Source organism: Pipistrellus hanaki, assembly GCF_964339955.1.
Source record: "Pipistrellus hanaki genome assembly, chromosome: 3".
Taxonomy (NCBI): domain Eukaryota; kingdom Metazoa; phylum Chordata; class Mammalia; order Chiroptera; family Vespertilionidae; genus Pipistrellus; species Pipistrellus hanaki.
In genome coordinates, this window is record NC_140505.1 from 77562744 (window position 1) to 77589926 (window position 27183).

Genomic DNA, 27183 nt, shown 5'->3' on the forward strand with positions numbered 1-27183 from the left:
GGGTGCCTGTGGGCAGCCTAGGGGAAGCCAACTGGGGTCCTGGGGGCCTGCAGGTGGTCCTGGGGAAGCCAGCCGGGGTCCCCGGTGCCTGCCAGTGGTGGAGGAGGGAAGCCGGGTCTCGGGTGCTGCAGGGAAGCTGGTGCTGGCAGCTGGGGGAAGGAAGGCCTGCTCTTGCAGGAATTTTCATGTATTGGGCCTCTAGTGTTAAAATAAGTGTGGAGACTGTGACTCTTTATTTATTTATTTACATTCTGGATAGCAAAGATAGAGGTATTCCCTTCTCAGAAAGATTGGCTTTTAATCCAGGGTAAAAATAATTCAAAACACTCTCTCCCTAGAGAAGACGATAGGTAGGTTTGCTAGCAACCCCATATAACATCAGTCTCCTAATCTCCTTCAATGCAACACCTACTTTGTGCACAAGCAATGCCTGGCCATCATTACATCATCCTGTTGGAATCGGGGTTCAGGGAACCTGCACCAGAATGTTCTTATTGCTGTGAATACTAAGCTAAGTACATTTGGGCTCATTGTCTTCTTACTGGCCAAGTCCAACTCCGGCTACTGGGCTGCTGCGTGGGAACTGCTGGGTGCTTGACAGTTTCTTGATGCCTATGAAGTACATTTGTTTTGTCTCCTTGAGTTCACTGAGAAATTCCTTAGATAAAGGGACCTGATCTCCTCTCTCCTTTGTGTTCTTCAGCAACCCCAGGACACAGTAGGCATGCAATAAAATTTTGTTACTCAAGCTAAAGGCACCCAGACATCCTTCTGAAGCATTCTTCTCAGGGGCACACAGAGACTTGGGACTATTTATAGCTTGTTTGGAGGTTCTAGCAGGGGAGCGCAGCTACTCGTATACCCTTGACCGAAGACCGGTCCTCTCCTCTTGGGGGAAAGTCGTCCTCTTCGACCGAGCGCGCAGCTTCGGGAGGGACACACATGGATCGGTGAGGGAGGAGGGGGACACCCGCCTAGCCAGCCAGATCAGCCGAATCAACCCTGGCGATCAATGGGGTGACAGATGTCGCAGCCAGATCGCCCTCACATCCGGGACTATTTATAAATTGCCTTGACTACCTTCTGCCTAAGTGGCCCTGGGACTCTGGGATCTAAAGCCCATCTGGTCTTGTTTTAAAGCAGAGGCAAGTTCCAGCCAAACACTGTCTACCCATAAAACAGGCCCAGGATGGGTGTGGCTGTGGGGCCTATGGAACATGATCCCACCAGCCCTGTGACCGGAGAAAACTGGACATACTCTTGGTTCCCCAGGTTGGGGGCTGAGTTAGGAAGGGGGAACCCTCCTCCTGAGTGATTGCTCTGGGAATCAATCTGCACCCATAATGAAATGAATGCACTTTGCTCTGGCCAACGTGGTGTAGTTGGTTGGAGTGTGGTCCCATACACCAGAAGGTGGCGGGTTCAATTCTGGTTCAGGGCACATACCCAGGTAATGGGTTAGATCCCTATTCTGGGACATGAGGGTAGGCAACCAGTCAATGTTTCTCTCTCTCTTTCCTTCTCTCCCCCTTCTTCTCTTTAAACTATAAATAAAAAAAATAAATAAAATAAAATGAATGCACTTTGTGGACTCTTTCCTCCTAGGTTTGCCAGATTTAGCAAATACAGGACACCCAGTTCCATTTGAATTTCAGGTAAACAAGAAATACTTTTGTAGTAAGCTATGTCCCAAATTTTTCACAAGATATACTAAAAATTTTTTGTTTCTGTTATTTATCTGAATCAAATTGAACTGGATGCCCAGGATTGTGTTAAGCAGGCCTGTTCTCTGCTTTCTCCCCTCGAGGGCCCATTCCCCAGCTGAGTCTGACCCACAGGTGTGTTCTCTTCTCTAAACCAGCCCCAGCAGTAACAGCTTTTCTTTTATTTATTTATTTATTTATTTATTTATTTATATATTTTATTGACTTTTTACAGAGAGGAAGGGAGAGAGAGAGTTAGAAACATCGATGAGAGAGAGTCATCGATCAGCTATCTCCTGCACAACCCCTATTGGAGATATGCCCACAACCAAGGTACATGCCCTTGACCGGAATCGAACCTGGGACCTTTCAGTCCGCAGGTCGACGCTCTATCCACTGAGCCAAACCGGTTTCAGTGGACTTTTCTGATTCATCTTTTCTACAGCATCCTTAGTCAGGGCACAGTTGAATGTTTAGGAACTGGACACAGTCTTTCAGGAGACCTTTGAGTTTCGCTGATGGGCCTAGACCTTCTGTCATGCTTTGCAGGAAGCAGGACAACGAGATAGGTGGTGAGCTCACCTTTTAAATTATCTGAAAGCATTTTGATGCATCAGGGTGCTTAAGGTCCTGTTTATTTGTGCTTTATTTTCAAATCTGTAATACCCAGAATTGTATGTCAAGTGAGATATAAAAGTCAAGAAATGTCTATCCCCTGTGTGTTAATAAAACTTGAATTGGAGCCCAGGAAGAGGCAGAGAGAACAGAAAATTCAATGATCTCCTAGCTGGGTGGTAATCAATGTTCCAACTTTGATCCCGAGCCGCTGCTTTCCCCCCCTGCCCCTTGCAGAGGGTGTGCAGAGTACATCTTGTCTACCTCAGGCTGATAAGAAACTAATTTCGTGATTGCCTTCTCTCTCACCCCATAGGCAAGGCTTACACGAGGCTTAGCTCTGAGCTGCCGGGCTGATAATTCACAGTCCCCACTGAGGGCCCTGAAACATGCCGCCTGCTCAGCCGTTCTGGGGAGATTTGCAGGGAAATAAATGCCTCCCTGGGGATTTGCTAGGTAACTCCCTGTTGGGGCTGGGGGCAGAGATTGAAATATGAATTATCATCCCCACCTGGCAAGGATTTGCAGGATGAGCAGGGAAGATTTATTCGGCCTCTTTGGCCGCACCAGGCTACAGGCTTGTCACTGTGTGACACTCAGCACTGGGGAGCCTTCCACAGGGGCCTCGGTCAGCCGGCCCTGGTCCTGGGTGCTGTCTGCTGAGCTCCGCCATTCTGCCCACCGCTGCCCTCCACCCCCGAATGAGGAGGAAGACTTCTATCTACCACGTGGTTGTAGGAGACTCCAGCTCAGTTCACCTCCGCTATCCTTTTGGGGCTCCATTTCCTGCTCCATCAGAACATGACTGTGGCCACTTCCCTCACCGCCTTTCCCACCTTCCTCCCTCTTGCAGAAGGACCAGCTCTCTTCTTCAGGTGACTTGATCTGCTCCTTTGTTTTCTGTGATCTCTTTTCTCACCAGTATGTTCAGCTCTGGATCTGAGAATCTAATTGTCAGCCAGTCACACCCACAGCAAAATCCCATGGGGAGAGGGTTAAAAATCAGAACCCGGATTCTACCCCAGATCTCCTGGATCAGAATCTCTGGTTCTGGGTCCCAGAAATCAAGTTCTCCAGATAATTCTTAAGTACACTAACGTCTGAGAACTGAAACTCTAGATTTCAGAGTGGAGCCTGGACTTGGCCGCCCTCCCCTGCCGAACTTCGGGAGCTCAATTTCTCTTTCCTCTCTTGGAGTCTCTCTCTAGCACTGGCAACCTCACCCATCTTTGAGGGTATTTTGAAGGGAAGGGCAAATATCTGAGACACTGTGGGGTTCAGAATTGTCCCCAAAGAGGCCATGGCCTGAAAACTAACCTGGCTCATGAATATTCATGCTGGCCATTCGGTCAGTTTTGAACACTCAGATCAATTCAAGGCATTCTCTATAAGCCTTTGTGAGAGCAGGGAACAGGCTGGGGAATAAGAAGGTAGGGAAGAAGATAGAGGTTAAAAGGAATTGACAGGCAATAGGATTAGAACTCTTGCTCAATCCTGATCTTGCCAGTAAGTAACAGTAGCCTGAAATTAAAGAATTAAACCATGAAGGTTCCCTTGACAACTGATCTGATAAACCTAGAAGTAAATTTCAGAGACACTGTCATCTGGAAGAGGCAGGGGACAGCTGAGATAAGGGGCACAGGGAGGAAGGGGGCTGGGAGTGATGGCCTGTTTCTTTCTTTGCAACCCAGTGGTTCGCACCATATGCTGAAATAGTATTGGGAGCAAATTAGTTGCTAGGGCTTTTATTCACCTCCAGTAGCACTTTCTTCCCTACATCCAATTATAACTTTAAGATGGAGGCAAAGTGAAAAGGGGAGGAAGATAATGAAACATAAGTCAAATGTGGCAGCTGGCAAATTTCTGATTATTGCACTTTCCCTTGTAGCATTTCATTTCTATCCTCTCACATTGCACAGTAGCCTATGGGGAGGAAACAAACCCAACAATAACACAGAACAACTCTGAAGGGTTTGAGGAAACAATATCAAATGCAATTTAATGACATTTTCCATGGGAGACAGGGTGGAGATAAAGCAGTATTCTCAGTTTGCTTCTTCTTGACTTTAACATTAAATTAATATACATCAATTGAAGTTAAGTAAAATGATTTTCGATTACCTTTCTCTTCCTTATCTCAATAACTTAAACAAAAAAGGTTAAAAAAGGGAAAGGAGTATTTATAGACTAACACACAAGGCGAAATATTTCCACACAATATTGGAAAAGACAAACTCTAACCCTTGTAGACAATCCATGTGATAACCTGCTCTTGGGGGTGAAAAATAAATGCTTATCTGCAACAGGTCTCCTGGACCTCTTGCCATTGTTTGTCTTGACTGGCCATTCTCCAGTTTAACACAAAGGAAAACTCACCAATTCTTGAAGAAAGTTTCTTGAACAAATAATCTGAAGATTTAACAATCCACTAGGTGACTCTGCTCTTACTCCTGATGCCATTTATAGCTGAACTTCAATCAGAGCATAATTCTTTGACGTCCAGCCCACAGCCCCTTCCCCTTCCCCCAGAATCTGGATCCCAGTGGAAGCTTCAACAAGCCTCACCTCTTCCCTCCCTTACATGGAAACCACTGGGATCAGAGTAACTGATTCACTCTTGAGCTTGGAGATTCTGCCTGTTTCAAGGCACTCAGTCTGCAGTTTCTTGTGACTTCGATCCTAGTGGGAACCATGCCCTTAATTTAGAAAGTGTGTTGCTCTGGGCTATGGACTATGAATGGGGTCCTTTTCGGGTTGAAATGAAGTGAAGGAGCCAGAGTAGAAAAGTAAGAAGCTGGGTTCTGCTCTCCATGGGACTCATTTCTTGACTCATCCCCTTTCCTGTCTCTCAGCTCTGTGCTATGTAAGGCTCCTCTCTTGGTGTTTGAAACCACTGCTCACTTTGCCCTTCTCAGGTATTGGATATTTCCAATCTCGAATTTAAAAATAAAATATTTCTTTAGATTGGGTTTTGGTCTACATGTAGAGATAAGAAAGATGACCTATAAGAACAAGTAACAGGAGATACCGGTATTGTAGAGCTTGGTTTTACTTTTTGGACTGGGATGGCCAAAAGGCTGGTGAAAGTCATTGAATAAAACTTCCCACACTGGAGTAGCGCAGGGAATGCTCTTGAAGCAGCTTAAAGGCCTCAGTCTCTTCTGGAGGACAGTTTGTATTTTCCCAATAATTTGCTTTTTCACTGGCCTGCCTGTCAACTGTGCTCCTGTAGTGAGGCCACCAGGATCTTGCTTCATCATTTAAAGTCCTGTTTTATACTAGAGTTGTCTAGGTAATGGTGTGCCGGTTACTGTTTAAAGACTAGATCTCTGAGAGGTAAAAGCCTAGTTAATAACACTTGTCAATTTCTGTGGTATAAATGCTACCCTCAGTGTCAATTTCAAGCCATGTCGCTAAATGTGGAGTTGGTAGATGTGCTGTAGGACATCATTATATAGTGCGCTCACCATATAAATATGACAGATGGAAATAACCTCTAGAGCACAGAAAACAAATAAGTAGTGAAATAATTAGGAAGTGATGAGTTTTGAATATTATCTTTGTTCTATAACTTATTTAATTGCAAATGTATACAATTTAATTTTTAGTAATGGCTGTGTTTAACATTTGTCTCATAAACATCTTTTAAAAATTTAACAACTGGTATACAAGCCACCATTAGCACACCACTCTGTCTTGGGCTGGGAAAAGAGGGAGAAAAAGGAGAAATAAAAGAGCACATTTAATATTAAAGTACTAAAAGGCTTCTATGCCATTCAGACTGTAAGATGATCCTTCTTGGCCTTGGTTCCATGAATTCATTGAAATGACATAGTTGGTATTGTCCAGAAGCCTGGAATCGGAGCTAGATATACTGGGTTTCAGGCTTGGCTCTACCATTTGTTAGCTGTGCAAGCTTAAATAAGTGTCTAAGCTCTCTTAGCTTAAGTTTCTTGTGGATACAATAACGTACTTGCTTCATAGGTTGTTATGGGAATTAAATGAGATAATAATATATTCCAAGTAGTTAGCCCACTGGGTCAGATAGTAAACCCTCAGTAAGTGGTATCCACGAGTATTGCTATTATTATTCGCCTGATCTGTTTCTAAGCTGTCCACAGTAATTGCAATGATAGGATCTATCTCAGGTGCAAGATCACACAGAGATTGATTGTTAGAGACAATCTTCTTTGTGTAGCCTGACTTTCATTTCTGCAACAACCATTTGTGTGGGGTCAGGTGCAGGGGCAGAAATGTCCTTCTCTCCACACCTCCTGAAAAAATTGCCCTCAAGCTCAGGTGCCTAAAGCTCAAATACTGGTCACTCACTTCTTGCTGTTAAGTAAACTCTTTGGTGCACCATTAAGGCAGCACCTGAATGGAATGGAATGAGGCAGCCAGTTCCCAGGGCTCTGAGAGTCTAGAATGAGGAGCCTGGAGTGGGTGATCAGATACATGAGGGTTCCCACACTCCTCAAATGCCTTTCTATCCCTACTCCCCGCTCCCTGCTTCCAAGTAGACTAGTTCTTCAAGCTGTGATGCCTCTAAAAGCAAATCTGTCTGTCTGCTTCCCCAAGTACCCCAGGATCAAGACCCAGCTGACCCTCAGGCCCACAGTCCACTACTGAGGTGGGAACATTGCTGAATGTTTTGGGTCAGACTTCTTATTGAAGGAACACCAAGTTTGTGGTTGATTTACCGGGTTCTAGTCGTGGTCCCAACCACTTGATATGTGACTTTGGAAAGGTCATTTAATGTCTCTGAAACTTTACTTTTTTTTTTAGTATCCTGAGGATACTAATGAGATTAACCTAAGACTCAAATGAGGGAGCCCTTTATGACTGTAAAGCTCAACACAATGTGCTTAGTTGGTACCGATCTCTGCCCCTGTTCTTGAAACCAGTCTCTCTGTCTCTGCTCATTGTTTTCATTGGCTCCTTTTGCTTCCATTCTTCACACGTGGATATAGAAAGAGGCCTTCTTGACAGCACCATAAATGGACAAAAATAACGCACTCCTACCCTTCATGCGGAAAGTTTCTAGTAATCAAAACTATGGGTTCCTAGCTAGGATCACTTATTCATAATAAAGACTTGGGAGCAATAGCAATAATGTGAAGTTATTCCCAGTCTGGCTCAGGTAACTTGGCACAGCAGGAAGGCAGAGGTAATGTTTGCAGGAGTCCTAAGGCTCCATGAACACTAATTAGGCTCTAATTGAGGTTTTGTTTGTTTATTTATCTGGGCACCTGTGATGCTACACAAATCCTATAAAAGCGGTTGAGTAGCAGAAACTGGGGAGGACCTGTGGATTCCGGGAAGCAACTTGCAGCCAAGGGGGTCTTAGGTTCCAGGTGAGGGCCTGGGAGAAAGCAAGGAGCCAGGTGAGCCAGTCTCTCCGTGCTGATCAACTGGCCCAGTTTGCTCCAGTTCTTGACCCTCTGGATGGTCTGAGGGGGGCAGCTGGTGCCTGGTAGGATGTTCTGACTCAGCTAAGAGAAAGGAGGTTGTAATCTGATGCTTACCTTCATCAGTGACACAATATTTATTGGTCCCTTATAGCTCTAAAAGAAGGAACCTCAGCCCCAGGGTCCTAGCAATCACTGTGTGACTAAAGGGGAATTCATTATTAAATCTTGCACTGGCACCACCCTTCAGGTGCTTGCGGTGGGTTGGTGACACAGGTGGCTAGACCCATGGTCAGCAAATTGCAGCTCACAAGCCACATGCAGCTCTTTGGCTCCTTGAGTGTGGCTCTTCCACAAAATACCACGGCCTGGGCGAGTCTATTTTGAAGAAGTGGCGTTAGAATAAGTTTAAGTTGAAAAAAATTTGGCTCTCAAAAGAAATTTCAATCCTTGTAGTGTTGATATTTGGCTCTTTCGACTAATGAGTTTGCTGACCACTGGGCTAGAGGATTGCCTGGTCATTAAGGGAAGGGCGTTTTTGTGTTTCAGGGGTTGATTATTTTTGGCAGGGAAAAGCTTGCTGGTGGCCAGCCAGGGCAAGCTGCCTGAAACTAAGTGCTCACTTGGAGGCCTGCCAGGATCCAGCCAAGGGGCTGGGGTGAGGGAGTGAGGCAGAGAGCAGCGTCGGTTGGCGAAAGGCCCACTCGGTTCTGATGAGCGTGGTGTGGGGGTTGGCGCCATGCTTCTTCGGCGACTGGAGAGTGGCCAAGGGGAGAGCAAAAATGACAAAAAAGGAGGGAGAAGAGGGCCTACGGGGAAAGATTACAGATAGTCCACCTTGAACAGAAGAGACCAAGTTGACTAAACATGCTATTCTCTTCAAATATATGACAGATTTCAATAAGATGTTGACAAGTTTTTCTAACAGCCAATAAGAGAAAGCCATCTACACAGAGGCAACGTGGACGTTCATTCAGGCTGCAGCATGGTGCCGAATGCACACTTGCCCAGTGATAACATCTGTGTGCCGAGTGGGGTTCTCAGAGCAACTGGCAAAGTGAGGGAAGGAAAGCGGACCCTCCGTGGTGCGAGGACCTGAGCCAGCCCTCCAGGCCCAGGGTCGGGCACAGACTCCACGCTCCTCGTATCTGATGGTGAGTTGAGGTTCTGTTCCGGTTTATAAGGTTCCACGAGCACAGTGGTTCTTTGCGTGATACCAAGGTGCTCCGTACTAGTGAAAGGACTGATGGATTTTTAATTTGATACTAAAACTCTCTGAGGAGAGAATACCCTTCCAGAGGTGGGAGATTAATTTTATCCGTTTTTATTCCAGCTGCTTCTCTTTCCCCACATCTTGCTCATTTTTTTTTTTTTTTTACTGCTCAGAGGAGGGCGAAGAGGTTTTCAAGAAAGCACCAGGAACGTGAGGACTTTGATTCCAGAGTAGGAAAGGATGGCACAGGCCAAGAGCAAGCCCGCAGCAGCCTGCCAACGGGGGCTCCCTGTCTGCCCCTGCCCTGAGCCCTGGGACCAACCAGAAGACTCATCGTGCGAAGGAGCCTCCAGCCCTCTGGCCTTCTGAGGAAACACGGTCCCTCACCTCCAGCACCAGAGCTCTGCCCCTGAGGCTGTGTCTGCTTGGTCTGAACTATGTCTCTGAACGGGCCCGGTCCCTTCCCAACCAGCTGTTCTCACACACTTCAGAGTTAGCTCTCCCGGAAATGGACTGAAAAAAGAAGGGAGAAATGGTTTGGATACCAACTCTCTTCTCAACCCCAACAGTGTGCTTTGTGGTCTGGGTGAATTTTGCTCATTTTGGAAGCCACGGAGAAGGGAATAGGGGTGGGGGGTGATAATAATCATTCTGATTTAATAAAAATGATCTGTAAAACTATTCCAACTAATCAGGACAAACATTACACCAAGATCTTGAATCACAGGATGTTTACATAATATAATGCCCAAGGCAGACAACTACTAGACACCACTAAGTACCTGAGACAAAACAAAACAAAACAAAACAAAACAAAACAAAACAAAACAAAACAAAAACAAGGAAAGAAGGAAGGGAGGCAGGGAGGGAAGAAGAATAAATAGGAATTTGGAGATCCGGAGGGCACAAGCAGAGTTCCTTGGAGGAGGGGTGGCTGAGTGGGAGCCTCCGGTGGCCTCTCACTTCACATCTCGGCGTCTGAGGAGCAGCCCTCTGTGGCAGTGATGGCGATGCCGATGGCAAGGCTGCCATTGTCGGAGAAGAGCTGCGCCAGCGAGGTGTTGAGGACGAGGCAGTCCCCGTCGGTGATCACAGAGTCCACACACTCGAGCACGGACCTGGGGGTGGCCTCCCACTTGAGGCGCCGGTGGTTCCTGTTGAGCTCCAGGCGGTAGGTGAAGCAGTCGGCCTGGGTGGGGGTCCCGATCAGCATCATGGTGGCAAAGAACTGGGGGTGCCCTTCGTGCCTCTCCTGCTTCCTGAGCACCAGCAGGAAGTGGTGGCCCAGGCAAGCGTGCACGATGATCCAGTCCGCGGGGGCGGGGAGGTGCATGTCCGTGGCCAGGAAGACGATCTCGGCTCCCTGCAGGATATCCACCCTGTGCGTCTGCCGCAGGTGGGGCACCACCACCTCCAGGCGGCCTTCCCACGGGCAGGAGGACAGGGGGCAGGTGCAGGGCGTCACCCGGCTGGCACGCAGCTCAGCCTGCTGGTGGTGGAGGTGGTGCGGGTGGGCGTGGTGGCGCTGGTGGCGGTGCCCGTGGTGGTGGCGGTGGCGGTGGGCCAGGGGGTGGTGGGGGCAGCCACCTGGCTCCGGTGCGTTCTGAGTGACGGCGCGGCAGTTGGACACATACTGTAGGACGAAGAGAAGGCTGTTAGTTGGGTCAGTTAGTGTGAGGTCAGTCTCCCAGCCTGGCCGAGACTCCCTGGTGTCCAGCGGGGTACAAGCAGGCTTTCCGGTGCAGGGAGAGGAAACTCTGTTTCTTACAGAATGAGAGCTGCGGGACTGTTACCCAAAGGGGCAGCTCCATTTTACACCCCCATCAGCACGTCAGAGAATCCCAAGTTCTCCGCATCCTTGCCAACACTTGTTATCTGTTTTGACAAATACTTGGGGACAAAATTGTTTTTGAATGTTTTGCCAAATTTAGATGCTGAAATATTGTTAAGTCCTTTCTGTCATTTCATTTCGGTACAAAACCTAAATTTACCCAATTAAAAAATAGAAGGTTCTTCAAAAGATTCCTCCTACAAGAAGACATTTTCCAAATATAATGGAACATTTTTAAAAGTCTAGAAAGATAAATGAGGGACACGGTGAATGCTTTGCATGATTGATATTCTACAAACGCAGTCCAGAAAATGCACTAGTTATGCCTTTCGGATTCTTTAATAAGATACTCAAACAGATAGGAAATTTTCTCCCAAACATGCAGTGTGATGGTCTTTAGTTGTAGAAAACAAAAACAACAACAAAAAAAACCTTTCTTTTTGCTTTTTTGATACTGTCGATACTTATGTGCAGGCACTGGAGGTCAATGGATTATTGCCCCTATCTTACTATTGCTAGTATTTTAAAAACAAAATGTTGGCAAGTTCCACCTTGTCCTTCCAGTGGTGTCCGGGCTGGTGCTGTTTTGGGTGCCCTCCTCATGGTTTCCAAGGTAACTGGTGGGACGCAGAACTGGTCTTATGCAACCGGACAAGGTCCCCAGAGAGGAAGCCTGGCCCGGACTGCGGGGACCCCTGGGACTCTGCCCCCAGGCACACTTCTGCTCCGTCCCACACGCACAGCTTCCCAGGCCCTCACCACCAGGCAGCCTCCTCCCTCAGGCTCTCCTAACCTTTTGTTCCTCACAGTAGTGTCCCCCAAATGCCCTTAAAGCCTCGGAGCCATGACGTACCTTCTGCTCAGGTCTGAGTAAACGTTTACTGAGTGCCTGCAATGGCCAGACGCTGGGGGGCCGGGAGCACAGCCACGAGAAAAATACATAGCATGTTTCTTGGTGTGGGGAGTGCAGACATTAGTGTGCATATGATAACTGCTGCTTTCACAAGGGTCCTCCCTGTGACATGAGGCCTGTAATTCATTTTGTTCAGGTGAAGAAACGGGCTTCCTGTAGGAATGTGCCTGGGGTTACAAAGCTGGTAATTGAAAGACAGATTCATTTGTCACACCTCCTAACTCTGAGCACAGCCGCATCCTTGCCCCTCCTCCATCCCTTTAGTTCTTTCTTATTAACTTAATTAGCCTGCAGGACCTCGGCTGCTGAATGGAGGTGGCAGCTCTGTGGGGGGCGCTCCAGGCAGGAGGCCGGCACAGGGCTGCCTTACCCTGGGTGCCCTGAGGGAGAGGGTGTCTTTCTGCCCTAGCTTTCCAAGCTCCTCCTGGACTTCAGTGCCTCTGGGCACTTAACCCTCTCCTGGCTTTGGTGTATAGAGGTCAAGCACTGCCCACGTTTGTCTCCCTGGACCAGACCCAGAGAGTGGCTAACAGCTGAGGTGTCTAGCTAGCTTCCCTTTCATCAGGGCATGCAGTGGACACACACACACACACACACACACACACACACACACGGTGTGCTGAGATGACCACCCTGGTGGTGGAGGTGACCTATAGGCAAGTAGGAACCGGCTAGCACTGCCTCCAGTTGTTCACCCAGCTGCCAGTTTCTGTGTCTCTCCAGGGAATGCTGCCAACCCAGAGAGCGAGCTACGGTGCTCCTGCCCTGTCCCTGGGTGGCGGCTACTGGGCAGTCTGCTGGCACCAACCTGCACACCCACCAGGCCCAGGAAGGAGCAGGCTGTGTCCAAGAATCCTAACACTCAACCACTGGGGATGTGCCCGCAACCAAGGTACATGCCCTTTTGATCGGAATTGAACCTGGGACCCTTCAGTCTGCAGACTAACGCTCTATCCACTGAGCCAAACTGGCTAGGGCTCACACTTAGTCTTTACAACAACCAGGAAAGAAACATATTGTGTTTGTCTTATTGATGAAGAAACTGATATACAGAGAGGTTGAGTCACATGACCGAGGTCACACAGCTTATAAGGGGTGCAGCTGGGAATGGAGCCAGATCAGTTAAAGGTGATATAGGTCCTAGACCAGGAAGATCACAGCCGGAAAGTAGACTCTGGTTGTTTTGTACGTTTTTTTCACAGTTTACTTGTCCAGCAGTGTTGAATAAGTCAGTTTCCCCATCAGCAAAATATTTATCTCAAAGGGTTATTAGGGAATCAAATGAAATAATGCCTTTAAAACAACATCAAGTATTTATCAAACAGCTTTAAAACCACATCAAGTATTACATCAAGAGAGCATTTCCATAGAGAGGGGCTTTGGGATAAAGACTCCGCGGCCTTCTGCCTCAGTCCATGCCTACTTGTGTGTATCCTGTGAGCTGATCTTTGCCCCTGGGCAGAATTCCGGGCTGAGAACAGGCCAACATGGGGGTCTGGAGACCCCAACAGTGCACTGGGCCGGGGCCTCCTCTCCCAAAGCTGAGCCATGATGACAAACCTTCTGAAATTCCCATCTCAGAAACAATCTCTGGGTGAACTATTTTCAACATGTCCTTTTCCAGATCCCTTTTCCATCTTCTCCATCCTGTTCTGTGTGGCTAACTTTTGAGATGTGAAATCAAAGCAAGGAGGAGTGGGAAAGAGATACCTAGATCTCCCTTTCTTCCCAGCCTCCAAATTCTCGCCAGGGTCTCCCATTGGCCGAACCCAAGCAGAGCCCAGGGATATGCCCTCAGCAAGGGTCGGCTCCCTTTGGAAGGGTCTGGGTGAGGTGCTCAGGTGAAGAGGGAATCCCCACCTGCTATGCAAATGTCGCCATTCCTTCCTCTGTGATGTTTGCTGATCTGACCAAGCTGGCCCTCCTAGGCTGAGATTTGATGAGGTTGAGGGAGGAGGTGGGAAGGGTAGAATTCCTACCTACAATTCACTTGGCCACTTGACAAACGTGTATACACCACCTACTATTTGCAACAGGCTGAGAATGCTAAGCAGAATAAGATCCTTGTTCCGGCCCCAGTAACTCAATGTAATTATACTGTGTTTCCCCGAAAATAAGACATCCTCCGAAAATAAGACATCCTCCGAAAATAAAACCTAGCGCATGGAAAGATAAGAGATCCCCTGAAAATAAGACCTAGTGCAACTTCGGGAGAAAAAATTAATATAAGACACCGTCTTATTTTCGGGGAAACAGGGGTATATCAAAGAATAGAATACAAAAATTCAGGATGCAGTGGGGGCTCTGACTGGGGAGATAGCTATTCTAGTCGGTGCAAAGCATGAGCGATGAATGCTCTAACAGAACAGGCAAAAGGGTTTGCTGACAAGATGAATAGCAAGTTAGAAGGAGCCGGGTTTAAAAGAACATGGGGGTGGAGCTTGAAGATGGCGACCGAACAGATGGACTTGTTCTGACCCCGGTCCCAAAACAGATAGAAGCAACATCTGAGTCGCTCAGGGAATGTTGATTAGCAGCTAAGGGGCAGCGGATCACTCTAGGAAGGTAAGGAAGTGTCCGCTGGACAATTTTTCCTGACCAAGCGGCCAGCACTCCCGGAGCTCCGGGCTCGGCGCAAAGGCGGCGCCACCCTACCAGGAAGGGAGCAGCTTCTCTGAGGCCTGGAAAACCCACAGCCGAGGAGTCCATCGAGCACCTGTGGCGCCCTGATCGGAGCAAGCGCGTGGATTCAAGGAAGCTCTTCAACCACCCACAGAAAGGTCAGAGTTTGCGTGGCTAGGCTGAAAGTTCAGGCTGCGATAGCCCCATTGCTCCCACGAGGCCCCGCCCCCAGTGCGGCCCAGAGCGCAGCGGCCCGGGGCGCCGCGAGGCCCCGCCCCCAGTGCGGCCGCGGCCCCGCCTATATTGTAGCCCAGGAGAGCTGCGAGGGCCCGCCCCCAGAGAGAAAGAAGGCCAGAGCAACCAAAGTCTGGGAGGTCAAACCAGTAACACTGACACCTAAGGGCTGAACTACAAACTGCCTTTTTTTTTTTTCTTTTTTCTTTTTCTTTTTCTTTTAATTAATCAAAAATAAATGGACACAAATAACTAAGATATAGCCTACCTAAAATTAAGGACTACCTTACAAAACTGAGGTGCAGTGGAAAGCTGGGAACTGCAAGACTCTCTGATCCAAGAACCAGGCATACCAAATACAATAACAGAGGAAGTGATTGAACTCTACTGGACAATTTTATGCTAATTATACTATTCTTTATTTTATTTTCATTTTTTACATTTTTTATTTAATTTTCATTTTTTACATCTTTTACTTCAGAAACGATTTTTTTTCTTTTTTCCTTACTTGATTTTACCTTTTCAATTATTACATTTTTCAATCTCTATCTTCACTATTACTACTGCTATTTTGCAATTTTTTTTTTCTTTTTCTTTTCCTCCCCAGTACCATTTTACTTCGTCTTTATTTTACATTGGGAGTGACCTTCATTCTATTTTAATCTCTACTATAGCATCATTCAACCCTATCTCAATTCGACCTTTACCCCATCACTCTCTTACTAAACTTTAACCTTTTAGTCTCCAGTTTATCCTATCCCTTTCCGGCTTTAGTTTTTCCTCTATTCTTTCTGTATACCCCCTGCTAAAGCTCTCACTATACTCATAGACCTAAGTTCCAACCCCTGATACAAGTGTATAAATATCACTCTCTGCACTATATTAACTAGTTAAAAAAAAAAAAAACACACAAAAAAACGGTTCTACTTTCTATCCTTTTCTCATTGTTTGAGTGAAGGTTGATTATTGTGAATATTTGTGCTTTTCAGTGAAATTGTTATGCTTATTCCAGTGTTGTTATTGTTGCTTTGTATTTTTTTTTAAATCCTCTGTTTTTGTTTGTTTCTTTGACTTCTGTATATCATAACCTTACTTAATAATAGTGGATATTGTATTGTAGTTTGTATTAATCTCCAAGTATTGTTACCGGCATTGGCTGGGCTCAGTGGTTGATCTATGGCAATTTTCTCCACATATATATAGTTTGTTTCCCATTTTTTTAGTTTGCTTCTTCTCTCTCTCTCTCTCTCTCTCTCTCTCTCTCTCTCTCTTTCTCTCTCTCTCTCTTACTCTCTCTTCTTTTTCTCCCTGTTTTCTAACTTCATTTTGTCATTACTTTATTTCTTTTTTGACTTTTTTTTTTTTTTTAATTTTTCTTTATTTTATTTTTACCTTCCTTCCTTCCTTCTCTCCTATACCCTAATTTGCCTATCGCTAGGGGTTACCTTTATTAGAAGTTATTAATATTGTAAATACATTCCTGTTAAGTGCCTCTCGTGTTGTACCTGGTAGTGTTGTATTTTGCACCTATAAATTAACGCAAGAGAAAGAACACCACATAACCAGACATCCTGAAAACAGATACCATGGGAAGACAAAGAAACACCCCACAAATGAAAGAAAAGCAGGAATCACCAGAAAAGGAAGTAAATGAGCCAGAGGCAAGCAGCCTACCAGAGCAAGAGTTCAGAATAATGATTATTGGTTGGCTAAAAAGAATGGAAGAGAAATTTGACAATAACCAAGAAGAAATGAGGAAGAACCATCAGGAATTGAGGAAGAACCAAGAAGAAATGAAAAATGACATCGCTACCATGAAGAACTCAATAGAAAGCATCAAGAGTAGACTAGATGAAGTGGAAGACCGCATCAGTGAGCTAGAAGACAAGATGGAAAAAAATACCCAATTAGAGCAGCTTCTAGAAAAAAAGATTAAAAAGCAGGAGGAGAGCCTACGGGAGCTTTGGGACATTACAAAACAAAATAATATTCGAATAATAGGGGTTCCAGAAGGAAAGGAAACTGAGGTAGACGTGGAAAAAGTATTTCAAGAAATAATGACAGAAAACTTTCCTGAGATAGAGAAGAAAAAACCCACACAAATCCAAGATGCTCGCAGAGTCCCAAGCAAAATGAATCCCAGAAGACAGACGCCAAGGCACATTATAATTAAAGTGGCAAACAACAACGACAAAGTAAGAATCTTAAAAGCAGCCAGAGAGAGACAGAAAGTTACTTACAAAGGAACCCCCATCAGACTAGCAACTGATTTCTCAACAGAAACATATCAGGCCAGAAGGGAATGGGATGAAATATACAAAGTCATGCAAAGGAAGGGTTTGAATCCAAGAATACTGTACCCAGCAAGACTATCAATCAAAATTGAAGGGGAAATCAGGAGCTTCACAGACAAAAAAAGACTGAAGGAATTTATCTCCACCAAACCAGCAATGCAAGAAATGCTAAAGGGTCTACTGTAAAAATAAAGAAATAGGAATTGAAGAAGGAACATGGGTATAGAATAAAAATGCCATCAAATGAGTACCTATCAATAATAACCTTAAATGTAAATGGATTAAATGCTCCAATCAAAAGACATAGGGTGTCAGATTGGATAAGAAAACAAGACCCTTACATCTGTTGCCTACAAGAAACCCACCTCAGAAAAAAAGATGCACACAGACTGAGGGTGAAGGGATGGAAAAAAGTTTTCCAGGCAAATGGAAAGGAAAGAAAAGCTGGGGTAGCAATACTTATATCTGACAAATTAGATCTCAGAGTGAAGGACATAACAAGAGATAATGAAGGCCACTTCATAATACTAAAGGGTACAATCCAACAAGAAGAAATAACCCTGGTAAATATATATGCACCCAATACAGGAGCACCCAAATACATAAAAAAACTGCTGGAGGACATTAAGGGAGAGATTAATAGCAATACAATCATAGTAGGAGATTTTAATACCCCACAGTCACCCTTCGACAAATCATCTAAACAAAAAATCAGCAAAGAAATATCAATCCTAAACGACTCACTAGACCAGATGGAATTAATTGACATCTTTAGAACATTCCACCCCAAAGCCACAGAATATACATTCTTCTCAAGTGCACATGGGACATTCTCAAAGATAGACCACATTTTGGGACATAGGCAAAGTCTCTTCAAATTCAAGAAGATAGAAATCATATCAAGCATCTTCTCAGACCATAGTGGCATAAAACTGGAAATTAATTACAATAAAAATAATCCAAAGAAATCAAATACATGGAGACTAAACAACATGCTATTAAACAAGGACTGGGTTACCAGAGAAATCAAGGAAGAAATTAAAAACATCCTGGCAACAAATGACAATGAAAACACAACAATCCAAAATCTATGGGACACAGCAAAAGCAGTTTTGAGAGGGAAGTTCATATCCTTACAAGCCTATTGCAAAAAACTAGAAAAAATGGTAACAGATGAACTAACTCTACAACTCAAAGAGTTAGAAAAGAGCAACAAGAAAAGTCCAGTGTAAGCAGAAGGAAGGAAATAACAAAAATCAGAGCACAGATAAATGACATAGAGACCAAAGAAACAATACATAAGATCAACAAAACCAAGAGCTGGTTCTTCGAAAGGATAAACAAGATTGATGGACCTGTAGCCAGGCTAACCAAGAAACAAAGAGAGAGGACCCAAATAAACAAAATCAGAAATGAAAGAGGTGAAATAACAACAGACCCCACCGAAATACAACAGATTGTTACAAAATACTACGAACAACTCTATTCCAACAAACTAAACAACCTGGAGGAAATGGACATATTCCTAGAAAAATACAAACTGCCAAAACTCAATCAGGAAGAATCTAAAAATCTCAATAGACCAGTGACGTGGGAAGAAATTGAAACCGTCATCAAAAAGCTTCCAGCAAACAAAAGCCCAGGGCCAGATGGCTTCACAGGAGAGTTTTACCAAACATTCAAGGAAGAACTAAAACCTATCCTTTTCAGACTATTCCAAAAAATCCAAGAGGAAGGAACACTTCCGAACTCCTTCTATGAAGCCAACATCACCCTAATACCAAAACCAGATAAAGACAACTCAATGAAAGAGAATTACAGGCCAATATCCCTCATGAACATAGATGCCAAAATCCTCAACAAAATTCTAGCAAATCGACTCCAGAAGAACATCACAAAGATCATACACCATGACCAAGTAGGATTTATTCCAGGAATGCAAGGATGGTACAATATCCGCAAATCAATAAACGTGATACATCACATAAACAAATTGAAAGATAAAAATCATATAGTCATATCAATTGACGCAGAAAAAGCATTTGACAAAATCCAACACCCTTTCCTGTTAAAAACTCTTAAAAAGGTGGGAGTACAAGGATCATACCTCAACATAATAAAAGCTATATATGATAAACCCACAGCCAACATTATACTCAATGGGCAAAAACTAAAACCATTCCCTCTAAGAACAGGAACAAGACAGGGATGCCCACTCTCGCCACTCCTGTTTGACATAGTTCTGGAAGTACTAGCCATTGCAATTAGACAAGAGGAGGAAATAAAAGGCATCCAAATTGGAAAAGAAGAAGTAAAGTTATCCTTATTTGCAGATGACATGATATTGTACATAAAAAACCCAAAAGACTCCATTAAAAAACTAATTGACTTAATAAATGAATTTGGCAACGTAGCAGGATATAAAATTAATGCCAAGAAATCCATGGCATTTCTATACACCAACAGTGAAACTACAGAAACAGAGGCTAAAAAAGCAATTCCATTCACCATCGCACCAAAAAAATTAAGATACCTAGGAATAAATTTAACTAAAGAAATAAAGGACCTATTTGCGGAAAACTACACGACACTGAAAAAAGAGATAGAGGAAGATGGAAGGAGATGGAAGAACATACCATGTTCATGGATTGGTAGAATCAACATCATCAAAATGTCCATACTTCCTAAAGCAATCTATAGGTTCAATGCACTCCCCATTAAAATACCAACGACATATTTCACTGACCTAGAAAGAACTCTCCAAAAGTTCATTTGGAACAATAAAAGACCCCGAATAGCCACAGCAATTCTGAGAAAGAAGAGTAAAGTAGGAGGGATCTCAATACCAGACTTCAAACTATACTACAAAGCCACTGTTCTCAAAACAGCCTGGTACTGGCACAAGAACAGACAAATAGATCAATGGAATAGAATTGAGAACCCAGATATCAACCCAAATCACTATGCTCAATTAATATTTGACAAAGGAGGCACGAATATACAATGGAGTCAAGACAGTCTCTTCAATAAATGGTGTTGGGAAAATTGGACAGACACATGCAAAAGAATGAAACTAGATCACCAACTTACACCATTCACAAGGATAAACTCAAAATGGATACAGGACTTAAACATCAGACGGGAAACCATAAAAATACTAGAAGCATCCACAGGTAGCAAAATCTCAGACGTATGCCAAAATAACTTCTTCACTGATACTGCCCCTAGGGCAATGGAAGCTAAAGAGAAAATAAACAAATGGGACTACTTCAAAATAAAAAGCTTTTTTACAGCAAAAGAAACCATCAATAAAACAACAAGAAAGCCCACGGTGTGGGAGATCATATTTGCAAATATTACCACTGATAAAGGTTTAATCTCCAACATTTACAGACAGCTTATACAACTAAATAAAAGGAAGATGAATGATCCAATTAAAAAATGGGCAATGGACCTAAACAGAATATTTTCAAAAGAAGACAGTAGGAAGGCCAAAAGGCACATGAAAACATGCTCAAAGTCACTAATTATCCGAGAGGTGCAAATCAAAACAACAATGCGGTACCATCTCACACCTGTCAGAATGGCCAACATCAACAAATCAACAAACGACAAGTGTTGGCGAGGTTGCGGAGAAAAAGGAACCCTCGTGCACTGCTGGTGGGAATGCAGACTGGTGCAACCACTGTGGAGAACAGTGTGGAGTTTCCTCAAAAAACTGAAAATGGAACTCCCATTTGACCCAGTAATCCCACTTCTAGGAATATATCCCAAGAAACTAGAAACACCAATCAGAAAGGATATATGCACCCCTATGTTCATAGCAGCACAATCTACAATAGCCAGAATTTGGAAACAGCCTAGGTGCCCGTCAGCAGATGATCGGATCCAAAAACAATGGTACATCTACACAATGGAATACTATGCTGCCATAAAGAAGAAGGAATTCTCATCATTTGCAGCAACCTGGATGGAATTGGAGAACATCATGCTGAGTGAAATAAGCCAATCAACGAAAGAGAAACACCACATGACCTCACACATCGGTGGATGATAAAGATCTTTATAAACTGATGAACCAAGAGACAGATATAGAGAAAGTAAAGCAACAGGCAGACTGTCAAATTACAGTGGGGAGGGTAGGGATATCAGGGGGAGATAATAGATCAACCGAAGGACTTGTATAAATGCATATAAGTACAACCAATGGACATAAAACTATGGGGAGGGAGGGGATGTGTGGGAGGGAGGGAGGGGGGCAATAAAAAAAAAATCAAGAAAATATGTAAAAAATAAATAAATAAATAAATAAATAAATAAATAAATAAAAAATCAAAAAAATAAATAAATAAAAGAACATGGGATAGTGAAGAAAAGACAAGTCCCATGTAATTAGTAGATGGAGGGCCTGGGGGGGATGGAGAGGAGTTGGGCCATGGTGCTGGAGAGCAGTAGGACCATTTTGCTCAAAATTGTAACCTGAGCTGAGGCGCCAAGGTGGAACTGGGCCTGGTCCTGATAGAAGTCAGTAGGAGGGCCCAAGAGATACAACTTCATGTGTTAGGGGCTCCTGCAGGCAGCCCCGCCAGGCCAGCTCCAAGCTGGTGCTCAGAATGGGCAACCAACCCCCCACACTGGTTCAATCATTGGACCCTGGCAAAGGGCATTGCACCTAGGCTGTCCCATGGCTTCTGTTAGGCCTCAACTTCCACTAGCCGTTTCATTTTTTAATTGCTGCCGGGTAACAGAGCACCGGGGGTGTAATCTAAAGTGACAGAAGTCAATGACTGTGCAAATAGAGCGAGACATTATAAACTCTAGGAGAACCGGGTGCTTGCTGTGCCCCAGGAAGATGCTAAGAATAAAAACAGGCTTATTCTTCATTTCTTCCCGCTCCGTTTTCTGATGCTAAATACGTTTCATTTAAATGACCTTCCTGTGAGCGGAGGTCACAGGGCTGCTGGTAGGGAGAAGGAATTCTTTTAATTGGCAAAATGCTAATCGCTTTGGAAAGTGAATTCTAATCTTTCCATCTAATACAGTGGATGTGTGAGTAATTACTTTCCTTCACTAAACTGTTAGTGCAACATTAGTGATTACGCTAATTAAAACTAATGAACTCTTACAGGCTGATAAACCCCAGTCAGTCCACAGACGCCTTCCCTCCCATTTGGAAGAAAGATCTTGAATTAACCTTTAGAGCATTGTGCAAAATTGGGTTTAAAAATGTTAGGCTTTATGGACTGCATATAATTCTTTCCCCAAGCATTAGTGAGACCATTTCCACTGAGGGTGTAATTGAATTTAAAAACACTTCCTTAATTGGATCAGCCACACTCCCATGGTTGGTAATGGCCATCTCTCTAAATCCTGGCGTCCAAAGGCGAAACCTGCCCCGGAAAATCACGTGACCTCTTCTCCGGTGTCTGCTCCCAGTATTTAGTGCACAGCTTTGCCCTTCCACTTGTTTCCAGGAACACGGCCATGCGAATGCGTCCCAGCTGAAGGAGGATTTTTGTACCCAATGTCAAACGAAGGACATTTGCTCTGAGTTTTCTCAGGCCTTATTTGTGAGAGTTAATTAACTGGGGTTTTCAGTGCTGGGAGAAAGGGGAAAGGCAGCATTTTACACCCAGAGAGGAAGAGCAAGTACGTGGGGTGCTATTTCTGAGAGATTAAATAGAGAAGGTAGCCGGAGATCGGGTGGAAGGACACACAGGCTTTATTGGAGGGAAGAGTACCCCTGCTGGCGGCTTCCAGAGGGGGGCGGGGGTGAGGGGAGAGGGCGGAAGAGAGCGAGGGCCGGGGTACAGGCACCTTTAAGGATAGGGGACGGGGCTTAGGGCACTCAGCACACGCTGATTGGTGATTAGGGACCTAGGGTCTTAGGAAATCGGGTATAGGGTATTTGGCAGGTACTGATTGGTGGTTCAGAGCTCAGGAATGTCTGGCTGCAGGTGGGGTTTACATCTGTTTATCAACTGGAGGAAGGGAGGATCTATCAATTTCAGGGCCGAGAAGTGGGATAAAGTCAAGGCCTGAACCAAATTGAGAATCAGGTCCACTGAGAAGAGAGAATGATTGTAACTGCTCTCAGGCTCCACTTGGTAGTGTGAGAAAAATCCTCCATGTTTCTGGGAAGGACAGCGAAGGCTGAAGGCCGAGTGCTGCTCACTCCACTTTCCTGGAGTGGGCATCAGTGGATAGGCTCCCACCTCTTTCTCAAAATCTGACGTGATTGTACGTGTGCCCACAAAACCAGGAGGGCTCTGAAACGCTTCCAATCAGTTAAGAAACAAGTTAAAGTGAGATAGGAAACAATGCTTTTATCACCTGGGATAGAACATCCTCATCTGAAAGTGTATCTTGCACTCCTTTCTCTCAAACTTAGTTATACTTGGTTCACAGGTGGGTGAGGTCATCCTGTGGACATGAAGATGATATCTATAATTTTCTTTAAATGACTTTAGAGGAGAGGATGTGGTATAAATGTGTACATTTTTAACCTACACTGTAGGGGTTATCAATTCCCTAATCAGCAATTCACACTTTGAGGTGATCACCTATTTGATTAGAAAGGCCACATTCCAGAGATAACGATGGCAGTTGCCTGAATTAGCATCATATTTCTGATCTACACCAGGAGCTGTAATTAACATTTCTGCAGAGGTTTGCATTGGAGCAATCAGGTTGGTTTCTTTGTTTCATGAGAAAGGCCAATTGCCACATGCAACACCTACAACTCCTAATTGAGAGCTTGTTTAGAGGTTCTAGCAGGGGAGCGCAGCTACTCATACCTTCGACCAAAGATGGTTCTCTCTTCTAGTGGGAAGGTTGTCCTCTTCCACAGTGTGAGGAGGGAAGCACATGGAGGAAATGGACACCAGCTTAGCCAGCCATATCAGTGGAATCAGCCCAATGGGGTGACAGATGTTGCAGGCAGATCACCCTCACATGTTTTGTATTCATTTTGCACAGAGTGTAACCAGTAGTTTCTTAATTAGCATAATAGATGCTAGAAATTTCTCTTTGATGAAATTCATAGTTTTCAAGCTATGAAGATTGGTTAAATGATTTCAGAGAGATTCTCTACTCTAGGAATGGGCCCGGAAGCTTATTCCCTAAGTATTGCCGTATCTGTCCACTGAGTCAAGGACTTACACTGGCCTCATGGGATCTCTAAGGGTATCAAAACCTTGGCTCTCATATATCACTGCATATATACAAAACTGATCATGAAAAAATTGAACCACTTTCTTACACCTTATATCAAACAGCTATTGCTCTTAAAAACCTTTCTTCAGCTCCCACCTTAGGTTCTGCCTTCAAGTTCACCCAGATTAGGTCCTGATTGGTCAGTTTCTATGCCAGTCAGCGTCAAAAGCTCCACTTCCTAGGCAGGCATTGGCTCCTCGAAGTTCATCCAGATTTGGTTCTGATTGGTTGGTTTCTATGCCAGTCAGCATCAAAAGCTCTACCTCCTATTCAGTTAATTGGCTTCTCTGGAAAACTCAGAATGGCCCTGCCTTCACGTTAGTACCAGCCCTTCAGTCATGCCCCCAGTCCACTACAGGGTATATCTCTGGCTCCACTGAGAAGTGGCACGTCAGGTCTGTGCTGGTGGAAATTTTGAATTCTCATCCCTGACCTAACCTTATAGTGCAAACTCCATTAAGGCAAATATTTGTCTTGTTCATTCTTAGTTTACTCATAGACTTTACCTGTGTCTATGCATCTATGCTAGCACCACATGTTGACTGGTGAAATGGTTGTTTCAGTAGTCATGGTCACTGCCTTTTTATATATATAGATGTTTTTCCAATGCCAGTGGAACCTCTGTTCTATAACTTAATTCATTCTGGACAGCTGCTTGAGAAGTGATTTGTTAAAAAACCAAATAATTTTTTCCCATTAGAAATAATATAAATTAAATTAATCTGTTCCAGACCCTCAAATGGTTCCCTATTTTAACCTTTCTCAATTGCCTGTGATCATTATTTTGTGAGCACTTTCACATCCTTAGTAGTATCAGCACTCTTGGTGGCCTCTCTATATTTTAAAATTGTGCTAATTGTCAATTTTGCCATGCCACACTCAGTATCTATACAGACATGTGAACACCTCTATCATATTTTGCAATTATTTTGTTTCTAAGCTCTATCATCATTCTTACAACTTTTCTTTTTCACTTTGCTGTTAGCACTAACCTTCATAGGACCCATGGTGACTTATTGTACATATTTATATATATAAAAGCCTAAGTGACAGGATGACTAGCTGAAAGGCCAACTGGCCAGTAGCTAGGATCCACACTGATCTCCAGGAGGAAGACACTCAGTGCAGGAGCTGCCAAGCGATAACAACTTTGCAGAGTGCCCTCTTGCACTCTGGGAACCCTCAGGGATGTCATACTGCCAGGCGAGGAACCCCACTGGTGCATAAATCCATACATTGGGCCCCTAATTTAATAATAATAAGCAGCAACAAAAGAAAAAATACATGAAAATATTCACAGAACAATTTCCTGAGATGTTAATAACATGAGGTTTAGCAATAAACTGATTTATACTTGCACATTCTCTCCTTTGTTTGTCACCTGAGAGACATATGACTGATTATACAGATATCAGTATGACAGAGTGGTTGAGTTGAGAACCAAAGTTTTGTTTGAAAATGGAGACATTTTTCTATGAACAACTTGGTTGAGAATCAAATTGTTCACAATGGGAGATGTTCAAGAACTGAGGTCTGACTGTACATACATATCTATGATAGAGTTTAATTTAAAAATTAGGCACAATAAGAGATTAACAGTAATAACATACTCTGGCCCCTGGCCATAATATATTGTAATAAAAGTTATGTGAATATGATCTTTTCTACCTCTCTCAAAATATCTGGAATTTTCCACTTAAAATTCAGTTACCCATGATGATCGACCATGGGTAACTGAAATTGTAGAGAGTGAAATCACGGAGGGAGATGGGTACTACTGAGTAATATATAGATTGTTCTGTGTACTACCTTCCCTACTGCAATGTACGTTTCTTGGAAATAGGAACGTGGCTATGTTCACTGCTGTGTCTTTAGAACATTATCTGGTACCATGGAAAGCTCAATAAATCTTTTATATGGAATGAATGAATAAATTCCTCTGGGACTTAAACTTTTCTATCTTAGAGGACCTGAGTAAAGTATACATCCCACTGGAACGTTGATGTGACTATTCCCATTCCTCCTCCCCACAACTCTGACCTGCTGGTTTTCTCATAGCCTTTGACTGCTGGAACCATGGGCCTGCTGAATGCAACCTTATTGTGTGTGCAGCATCATCCACCCCTATCTGTAATACTCTGTGTGAATTGGGCCCCAAGGAATGAGTGCAAAAATGCAAATACTCTGGCTACTGCTATTGCTGTAGGTAACAAACTGCCCTTCATCTCTGGCCCAGGAGTCTCATGTCATCCACTATCATCCATGAAACTGAGATGAGCTGCAAACAGGATGAAATCTCAGACTCTTTATAGTTACATTTAACACCTGACAAAATGGGCATTTTGAAATTAAAAAACACACACACATACATGAATATTTATAGAAGGATTAGCTCATAATAATCAAAATTGGAAAAACACCTAAATATCCTTTAGATGGATACTTTGTGGTATAGTCACACAATGAAATGCTACACACCTATAATAAGAGAATGAACTACTACTGCACACAGCAACATGGATAACTTTCAAAAACATGTTGAATAAGAAAAGCTAGACACAGAAGAATACATCCTTAATAATTCTATTTTTATGAAGTTCAAAAACATGCAGTGATGAGGAGGTTTGCACAGTGGTTATCTTTGTGTGGGGCATATTGACTGGGAAGGGACAAGATGGAGTCTCTGGGGGACCAGAAATATTCTAACTCTTGATTTACCTGATTGGCTACATGGGTATACCTACATATATAGATATAGATATGTATATACATACAGACAGATATGTATATCCATGGAACAATACACTAAAGATCTGTGCTCTTTATTGCATGCTATACACACAAAAAAAGGAAGGAAGGAAAGAAGGAAGGAAGGAAGGAAGGAAGGAAGGAAGGAAGGAAGGGAGAGAGGAAGAAAGAGAGAGAGGGAGGGAGGAAAGGAGGGAGGGAGGGAGGGAGGGAGGGAGGGAAGGAGGGAGGGAGGAAGGGAGGAAGGAAGGAAGGAAGGAAGGAAGGAAGAAAGGAAGGAAGGAAGGAAGGAAGGAAGGAAGGAAGGAAGGAAGGAAGAGAGGGAGGAAGGAAGGAAGGAAGGAAGGAAGGAAGGAAGAAAGGTACATATTTAATAGAAAGAAATAA

At 44.0% G+C, this 27183-nt stretch overlaps 1 protein-coding gene across 1 annotated transcript in view; it reads right to left on the reverse strand.

Annotated features, from left to right (window-relative positions):
• Window positions 1-4296: 4296 nt before the first annotated feature.
• The window catches only part of SIAH3 (siah E3 ubiquitin protein ligase family member 3), a 71742-nt gene continuing 48855 nt past the window's right edge, over window positions 4297-27183 (reverse strand). Inside the window, exon 2 of the mRNA XM_084879489.1 lies at window positions 4297-10572. Coding sequence (XP_084735615.1) covers window positions 9904-10572 — 669 coding nt within the window. The 3' untranslated portion in view covers window positions 4297-9903. The remainder of the gene's footprint in view (window positions 10573-27183) is intronic.